Source organism: Sprattus sprattus, assembly GCF_963457725.1.
Source record: "Sprattus sprattus genome assembly, chromosome: 12".
Classification (NCBI taxonomy): domain Eukaryota; kingdom Metazoa; phylum Chordata; class Actinopteri; order Clupeiformes; family Clupeidae; genus Sprattus; species Sprattus sprattus.
The window spans coordinates 15,503,536-15,513,535 of record NC_137910.1 but is presented as its reverse complement, the minus strand read 5'-3'; the positions used below and the strand labels follow the sequence as shown (position 1 = coordinate 15,513,535).

The following is a 10,000-nucleotide window of genomic DNA, read 5'->3' as shown; positions in this document are numbered from 1 at the left end:
CCTGGTCAGCTCACTTGACTAGCCAAGCCTCCCCCTTTGTCTGCCCAAAGGCTCGTCCTGTTGTCCATCAAACGGTTGCCAAGATGTGTTCCAAGTGGCTTTGACCACCCTGTGTTTAAAAAAAATGATGATTATTATTTCCGCTAAGTGCTACGATGTGAATTTTTTACAGCTCAAGTGTGCTAAACCTATAAAAGAGAAAAGTATTATTTGTGCCTTAAATATGTGTGTTTTTTATCATGTACTTTCTATTGTTTTTTTCCATCATTTGTTAATGTCCACAGTTGGATCACTACTCTGTGGGAGCCTCCTGGTTTGATGAACTGATTTAGATGACTTCTTTCCGTGTTGTTTTTTTTTCATCTGTGGAGACTGTTACTCTGCTTCTGCGTCTCTGATAAATTGTAATGAACAGTCTGATTGATGCTATGATAACCGATGATGATGATGATGTTTATGATGACGATGATGATGATGATGATGATGTCGCTACTCCCTAGCAGGTGCGGTGGCGGCTAAGATTAGGAGGCACGACCTGCGTGTCCACCCCTACCAAAGGGTTCTGGCCGCAGACCGAGGTTAGTTTAGCGTCTTTAGTGTCTTCCTCACCCATGCATCAGAAAGAATGAAAATGAAAACAAAAATACATAAACAACAAACAAACAAACAACTGGAAACAGACCGAGGTTAGTTAAGCATCTGTCTTCCTCACCCATGCCTCAGAAAGAATGAAAATATAAACAAAAATAGATAAACAACAAACAAACAAATAACTGGAAACAGAGAGAAACTTTGACCCGGAACCTAATGAAGAAAGTTCTGTTCTGAAAGTTCCAAACTGTTACTCTGTAATGAAGCTGTAATAACGTTGGACTTTAGTAGACACACACATACTCAGACACACACACACAAACATACTCAGACACATGCACACACACACACATTATTTGGATGGCTGTGAAACAGGATGGCTGTGAACGGATGCTTATGACCAGTAATAGACGTTTGAATTTCATTGTGTGTTTGTCTCACTGGACACACTCGGATGCAGACACATTCCACAACCAGGTCACACACACTTCCCTGACCAAGCCTATCATCTGTGTCGACCAGCTCTTTTGCACTCAACCAAACTTAAAGTCCCATTCACACCCACACACACACACACACACACACACATATAATTTTAATAGCACTTTTATGTATGTCTGCATGAGAGTGAAGGTGTGTGTTTGTGCGTGTTTGTCTGAGCACGAAGGCTTTTGAGACCGGACTGTTTCATTAATAATTTCCCGGAAACACTGAACTCAGCATCTCGCCAAGGCCTGTATGTGGAGTCAGCCGTGTGCTTGTGTATGTGTGTGTGTGTGTGTGTGTGTATGTTTGTGTGCTTGTGGAGTCAGTGCAGTGAATTTATGGTCTGGAGTTTCACCTACGTCTTCTTCTGCTAATGTGAAAATGTACTTATACGATACTGAAAGAAGTGTTAAGTATGAATTGGATTGGATTCAGGCCATTGTAATGTGTGGTAGTGTGAGTGAATGATATAGACATTAGACAATTGTGTATGTGTGTGTTTTGTGTGTGTGTGTGTCTTCACCACAGAGGATTGGTGAAAATCAAACTGATTATTTGTGTTCATTTTGTTTTTGACTGTGTCTGTGTTTTATTTTAAATTTTTATATTTTTGTGCGTTTTATTTGATCATGGTACTACTGTTGTCAAGCAAACCCTCTGAGACCTTATGGATATCTGACATGGATGTTGAAGCAGGAGTGTGTGTGTGTGTGTGTGTGTGTGTGTGTGTATGTGTGTGTGTATGTGTGTGTGTGTGTGTGTGTATGTATGTGTGTGCTATGGTAAAAGATGCGTATGTGTGTGTGTGTTTGTGTATGTGTATGTGTGTGCTATGGTAAAGGGAGCGTGGGTGTGTGTGTGTGTGTGTGTGGGTGTGTATGTGTGTGATAAAGTGAAAGGAGCCTGTGTGGGTGTGGGTGTGTGTGTGTGAGTGAGAATATATGTGCTATTGTAAAGGAAGTGTGTGTGTGATGTGGTGAAGAGAGCACACACATCTGTCCTCTAATGTCCATCTTTGTGTCTCTCCTTCACTTGATGTGAGAGACAGCAAAACACACCCTAATGTGTGTACGATGACACTTACACACACACACACACACACACACTTTCCTGCCAGCACACACTACTGCGCTATGCTCCACATGAGGGCAGCCATGTTGGAAAAAAATATAACATCAAACCTCAGTCACACAGATGATAGGTGTCGAGTAGGTGTGCACGTGTGTATGTGTGTGTTTAGTGAGTGTGTGTGCAGTGTTTAAATGCTTCACAGTTACTTTAAAAACAAAATCCACTTGAGACATGTCTTTGTGTTTTACTGTAAGTCTCTGTTGTTTTATTGTTGTCTTTTATTTTATTTGTTATTTTTAATTGTTGCAAAGAAAATAGTATTTACTTGTGGCCTCTTTAAATATACACAAATATATATATTAAATATGCATATATATTAAAAGTATATAAAGCAGGAATGTATATGAAATGTCAGATTCTACTTGTATTTTGCAAAGAAATAGCAGTTGAGATTATAGAGGGCTATTTTTAGGAAAGAGAAATATGCATCTTAGCAGCTTGATAGCCATGTTAGAATACTTCCTATATTTTTTGATATCCAGTAGGGCTTTATATAAGTGACGGGACATTTTTTTCAGTCTTTGTACGCCAGAGCATTTTATATGATGGTCCTGTGAGGGGGTGTGTGGCTGTGCCGGGGGCAATGGGGGGAGTCTTTGGCTCCTGCGAGCCCCCGGTGCAAACCAACATGGCTCTACTATGCTATAGATGAAGAAGAAGAAGAAAAACAATACCTTGTAGTGTTGCTTTTTATGATTAAGGCAAAGATTTTTATGCTGTTGTACATAGACAAAAAGATTTTGAAAAAGAAAAACAGCAATAAAAAATGTATTGAGTGCAAACAAATGCAAGGCATCCTGTTTCTTTACCCCACTGTGGTTATTATCTACCTATAAACATTTATAAATGTTATAAATATTATTAAATGTGTTTTATTACCTAGTAGATTCTGTACCAGATTAGTGATAGGTGTTTAATGGCTTTCAGGAAGTGAAGATGCTCTGTCATCCGCACAGCCCCTCCCTCATCCTACCCAAAGCCCCTCCCCCTCTCCATCCACCTAACTGTTACTAACCCTGATCATTTGGACTGCGCTCGTTTACTCCTGTCTGTACTTCCTCGTCCTATCGCCCCCTCCTGCCTGCCCCTCTAACAGGCTCCTGGTGTCAGCCTAGCTCTGTGCGATCTCACACTCCAGTCACTAAATTACCCAACAGCCTAGCTCTGTGTGTAGCTCTGAATGCCACCATGCCACCAGCTGATCTTGTTGATGTGACTGAACCCTCAGATTTATCAAGTAATAGCTGACTCTGGAGCACATCCGTTCCACCATCTGAGACAGATCTTCTCCCGGTTCTGATACTGATCTGTTCTATTGTCTGATGTGGAGCTTTTCAAGAGTCAGAGACAAACTCATTCCAGAGTCGGACATGAATCCACTCCAGATACCAAATTGTATCTGTCCTAGCTTTAGAAACATATCTATTCTAGATTCAGAAACAAATCTGTTCTAGATTCAGATTTAGATCTGGTCTAGATTCAGAAACAGATTTGTTCTAGATTCAGAAACAAATCTGTTCTAGATTCAGATTTAGATCTATTCTAGATTCAGAAACAGAAGTGGTTCAGAGTCAGCTGAAAGCCTGCTTGTCATGTTTTCATCCAACCTTCACCAGCTGAGACTAATCTCCTTTCTTCTCTTTCTTTCCCTTCCTCCCTCCCTTTCCACCCCTTTCTTGTCCTCTTCCCTGCATTTCTTTCCTTGTTTGTCTGTCTGTCTCCTAATCCACTCAGCCACCACAGGCAACTAACCTCTCTGACTCCCTGCCCTGTGACCTTTGCCCTGTGACCTCTCCACTTTGACCCCATCACCCTCTGATGACCTGCCCATTGCCTGCCTGTATCTCTCTTCTCTGGTATGAAAAAGCAAAGAGAGCAGAAAGACAGAACGAACGAATGAAAGAAAGAGAGAGAGAGGAAAGAGGGATGAAAAGACTTACTCATCCTTCGTTGGTCTGTGCCTGGAGAGTCTTCAGCTTCTGACAAGAGGATGTGCTGCAGAGGTCAAAAGCCGTTTATCATCACACACACTCACTCACACACACCCATACATCAAATACACTCTCACACACATCAAACACACTCACACACACCTATATACACATACAAACACACACACACACAAGATAGTATCTGTTGCCTCTGTGGACCTACACCGAAGCAGTCTCAAGCAATAAGCAATATGCCCAACATGTATACTATACCCAAGGACACACACACACACACACTTGCCCTGTCAATGTCAACGGCCTACATCCCAAACACCCCATGAACACACACACACACACACACGTGTCTGTGAATATGAAATGTAATGTGTTGAGGCAAGTGTTTGGACATAATCATAATTGGCTCTGAATCCAGCCCTCTGGTTTCACCCAAAACTGACCGACGGGAGTGTTAATCTGGAGTACGGGCGGTTGTGTGTGTGTGTGTGTATTTGTGTGAGTGTGTGTGTGTTTGTGAATGTGGGTGTGTGTATCCTTATTTACGAGTGTGTGTGTGTGTGAGTATGTGTGTGTCCTAAAAGCCCCTCTGCATTCCTGGATTGAAAGACAGGACTGATTGTTTCAGCTGTTACTCCCTGAAAATGTGTTTGCCACACTTGCCTATGAACTGTACAAATGTATGAAATATGTAGATACACACATTCAGTAGAAGGCCAAGGGGGTATTCCACGTATGTGGGTTAGTGACGAACCTGGGAGAGAGTTAACTCAGTGTTAAGTGGTAAACCTAATAGAAGAGCCCTATGGCTTTGTTTTGCTGGAAGAGAGTTAACTCAGAGTAAGTGGTAAACCTCCTAATAGAAGAGCTCTATGGCTTTGTTTTGCTGGGAGAGAGTTAACTCAGAGTAAGTGGTAAACCTCCTAATAGAAGAGCTCTATGGCTTTGTTTTGCTGGGAGAGAGTTAACTCAGAGTTAGTGGTAAACCTCCTGTTTTGCTAGGAGAATTATGAACCACGTATATTCTTGGAATCCCCCCACCAGAGCTGGGGAGAACGAAGAGGACAACACAACACGGTTGCCTGTTGATAGGATGGGGGGGGGGGGGGCTTTTTATTGCAAACAGAAGAGTAATATATTTTTCCAAATGTGTGAATCTTTTCTACTTTTTTGCTTTGTAGAGATGCCACTCAAACCCTTTACCAAGTGAAAACAATCTGTTTAATTTCTGTCTTATTTCCTGTGTGGTGGGAGAAGAGGTTCCGATGACCAAAATGGCCTTTTCCTTTCATCTGCAGCGCTTGGGAGAGTGGTGCTGAAATAGGGGAAGCAGCAAAGTGCCTTTTTCACCCTCTGCTACTGTCATTTTCACAGTCTCACAGAGCCTGTCATGTCCACACCAGGGCTCCATACACACACACTCACACACGCACGCAAACGCAGATTTAACTACAGAGGTGGCAACTTCAGAACACACATTTTGCTCATACTTGTGTGAATGGTGCACCCATCGTGAGCTGTGAGTGCATTGGTGTTTGTGTTTGGCTTACCTTGAGTGCATTAGGTCTTAACTCTGTGTTAAAATTCAATGTAAAAACACGCACAGCATAGCATTGCATATTTCACCTGTGTTTACAGATCAAATACGTGAATGCATGATGTTATTCATTTTCATTTGGGGTCCTATCTGAAGCCTTATTCAAGCATGGGAGTGTCATTCGGGACATTCGTGTGTAGTTCTGGAGATGACATCATGTAGATGATCACCAAAGAGTGTACATGCAGAACACTAGTGTACTCCAGAGCTCTCTAGCTTGTCCTGAATGTCACTGGAACAGTGACGTGCTCATACCATCTCTGTGTGTGCCCATACCCATCTCAGTGTGTGCCCATACCCACCTTATACCATCTCAGTGTGTGCCCATACCCACCTCAGTGTGTGCCCATACCCACCTCAGTGTGTGCCCATACCCATCTCAGTGTGCTCATACCCATCTCAGTGTGCTCATACCCATCTCAGTGTGCTCATACCCATCTCAGTGTGTGCCCATACCCACCTCAGTGTGCTCATACCCATCTCAGTGTGCTCATACCCATCTCAGTGTGCTCATACCCATCTCAGTGTGCTCATACCCATCTCAGTGTGTGCCCATACCCACCTCAGTGTGTGCCCATACCCATCTCAGTGTGCTCGTACCCACCTCAGTGTGCTCATACTCATCTCAGTGTGTGCTCATACCCATCTCCGTGTGGGCTCATACCCATCTCAGTGTGTGCCCATACCCATCTCAGTGTTCGCTCATACCCAAGCTGAGATGCATCTGGCAGCGACCCGGCATTGACCTCACCAGCCTTCACCAGATCCCCACCAGCTCCATGGCAGAGTCCATTCCCTGGTGCAGTCTGGGTAGGGTTAGCCTTCCCTCCTATAGGCCCTGGAGGTGTGATGAACACTACAGAGATGTCCTGGGGAAGTGTGTTGAACATGGCAGAGATGTCCTGGGGACAGACACCCTGTAAGCCTGTAAGGTTTGATTGTTGACAGAGATCTACTTCCACTGCAGCACTGAGTCAGAGACTCTACTGGGCCTGCAGCACTGAGTCAGAGTCCCTACTGGGCCTGCAGCACTGAGTCAGAGTCCCTACTGGGCCTGCAGCACTGAGTCAGAGTCCCTACTGGGCCTGCAGCACTGAGTCAGAGTCCCTACTGGGCCTGCAGCTCTCTCCCGGCACTGAGGCAGTCAGTGGTCCAGGGAGCCCCAGGGTTATGTATTAACACTGCATGCTTCAGCCCCTGAGGAGTCTTTGTCAATGCCTGCTCAAAAGCAGACACTGACTCTGTATGCACATAGGGTCCTGACAGCACACTTTAGTCTTATCTCACTTCCAGGCTGAGATCGTTAGTCAATTCCAGTCAAGTGAGAGAGCTGATGTTAGACACCTTTCCCAAGCTCTGTATCTACCTATCTAGCTCTGTCAGTGTGATTAACAGCAGCAGACAGCTATCACTGTGGGCCTATACAGTATGTTCACACCCATAGTAATGTTTTATCTGCTGATGTTATAACCTCTGATAGTATAATATAAGCCTCCCCAAGCCTCCAGATATTATCTGGCCTGTGTAAGGCGGTGAAGGTTGGGTCTTAATAGGGTTGTCACAGTGCCATAAGTCTGCAATGGTATGATGCACACCAAGGTATCGCAATACCAAGTAGTACTTGAGAGTTGGCTCAGTGGCATGGGATGTGTGTGTGTGTATGAGGAGTGGGGCATATTATCTGCAGTAGATGTCTGTTCGAGAATCTGCCACCAGTGCAATTTTTTGGTCACTAACTCTTCAGTGCCATGACAATGACGACGACGATGATGAAAATACTAATAATCATTTGCGTTATAACCAATGATTAGAATTACAGATCGAGGATATAATTCATACGTACAGATGTTACAGGGATGGAAAACAGTAGTTGGTTGTTGCTATGCAACAAAGTTACAAATAATGGAACATGTGCACATGTTAGTGAAGTAGGAAGCAGAATGACATAATTACAGGTTGCTGGGTTACAAAACAGTGTTTTTATGGGAATAGTTAGATATTGCCACTGGAACTACCTGTCGAATAGACCACCTTAGTATTAATCAGTCCAGATCCACCCAGTTTGTGAGAGAGACACACACATTGCCTGCTGATTCGCAGGGTGTGTGAGTCTAGACCCAGGAGAGAGCAGACACGCTGGGAGTGTGATCTGTGCAGAGACAGCCTCATAAGAAGTGCCACCCCTGAGGAGCCCTACTCAATGTGTGTGTGTGTGTGTGTGTGTGTTGGGGGGGGGGATGATTCATGTGTTGTCTGAGTCACACAGGAACCAGTCAATATGAGTTCTTGCTTTCACCCTCACCTGCATTGCACCGCAGCTACACACCTCCAGCTCCATTGCTTATGCTTCTGGTGTGGACATGTCATCATGTCTGCAAATTCATCAAGCTCTCGGTGTGTGTGTGTGTGTGTGTGTGTGTGTCTACCCAAATATTGCCTATGAAAAAAAATATGTCTGTATTAACAGCCATTGTAATGACTTTATAATGTATTTTTCTATGGTATTTTTTATGTATGTAATGGGTAATATTAAATGCCTTTTCTCCATATTTAAACAGAAATGAAAGCAAACAGCTGGAGTCCGTCTGTCTCATTCCCACACTGACTCACTCATTACTTCACACAGGGATATTGCTTTCTCGTCTGTGTTTGAGAATAAAGGCATATTTGGTTAAAAGAATATTTCTGTAAAAGATCAAAGTCTAACATGGCAGAGACAAACACAAAGAGCTTAACTAACCTTAACCCTAACACAAAGAGCTTAACTAACCCTAACACAAATAGCTTAACTAACCCTCTTCGTAGTCTTCATAACTCCACTAGCAAACATGTTACACTAAAAACATTAGGGTATACAACACGCAGATCTCCGAGTGTGATAGTTAGACACCTTATAAACCCACTCATCCAGGTCTTCCTCAGATAATAGTTAGTTATAATAGTAGTTCATAAAGTTGTAGCTCCATTTTACACTAAGTCTCATTGTCCTCGGAATTAAAAGCTTGTTAAAAACAAAACATACCCTCAAGTCTCCACACGTGCGAGTGGACATCTACGGCTGGATTTCCATATGGCCGCGCTTACTCAGCTGCCACTGAGCAAACGGCCATAGATACATAAAAGCTGCGCTGAACAGCTCTACAGCTCAACCGCTCTACACCTCTACATGGCATCAGGACAGACGTGTCAGCGCTGGAATGGTGTCAAAAAAAACAAAAACTGTTGGAGGAGGAAATGAGAGTTAAAATAATAATAATACAAATAATAATAATAATGATGATTTTGATGCTGATAATAATTTTTTTAAACAATAATAATAATAATAAACATAATCATCGCCATTGTCATCATAGTAATAATAATACAAAAACTTCAGGAGAACAATATGTGATTGTGGCACAAATGTGGCACACAGTTTTTTTTAAATGAACATAGACTTTTGGCTGAAATGTCTACACCAGAATGTCAACACCAAAACAGAGAACAACTGAACTTTTGCCTCCCTCTTGCTATCTCCCTCCCATCCTCTCTTCTCCATCATCCTCCTTTCATATCTCTCTGTCTTTCTCTTTCAGTCTATCACTCCTTTCTAAAAGTTGTTCTTCTCCTCTACCCTCTACCCTCTCCCTCCTCATTTCTCTTCTGTTCTCCTCTCTTCCCCCTTGTCCTCTCTTCCCCTCTCTCCTCCTCTCTTCTCCTCCTCTGGCTGTTGCTGGTGTTGCTAGAGTGCTGTGTGTGTCTGTAAGCAGTCTGGAAGTGCCAACCCCTCCAGCCGCTTTCTGCTCCATGTAGATAAGCCAGCCCAGGGGCCAGGGTTTTTTTTTCTGGGGGGGGGGGGGGGATCGCATCTAGAGATGCCCCCCAGGGGTGTTGAGCCATGACTGGGTTTGTTTGTGCAGACCGCAAATAAACTCCAACTCCAACCACTTTCGAATCTAGTGGCTTCGTTGAGGGATACTCTATAATTCTCTCACACTTTCTCTTCTCAACTCTCTCTCTAACGCTTTCTGTCTCTATGACTATAACACACTCTCTCTCTCTATCCCTCTTACTCTCTTTCTTTCTGTAGCTCTCAATTCAAATTCTAATTCAAAAGAGGCTTTATCGGCATGACCATAACGTTCTACAGTATTGCCAAAGCATTTGGGTTGGGTGTATACACTGTATACACAAGATACATTAAAAGGGGAAAGTGAGAAGTGGACATACTAATAACAAAGATAAATAAATAAACACATTTAATAAATAA

General features: G+C 43.2%; 1 protein-coding gene across 1 annotated transcript in view; it reads left to right on the top strand.

Moving 5' to 3' along the window:
- qkib (QKI, KH domain containing, RNA binding b) overlaps nt 1-2,932 on the top strand; it is an 83,306-nt gene extending 80,374 nt beyond the window's left edge. The window contains exon 7 of the mRNA XM_080849227.1: nt 504-2,932. Coding sequence (XP_080705353.1) covers nt 504-583 — 80 coding nt within the window. The 3' untranslated portion in view covers nt 584-2,932. The remainder of the gene's footprint in view (nt 1-503) is intronic.
- The last annotated feature ends 7,068 nt before the right edge of the window (nt 2,933-10,000 follow it).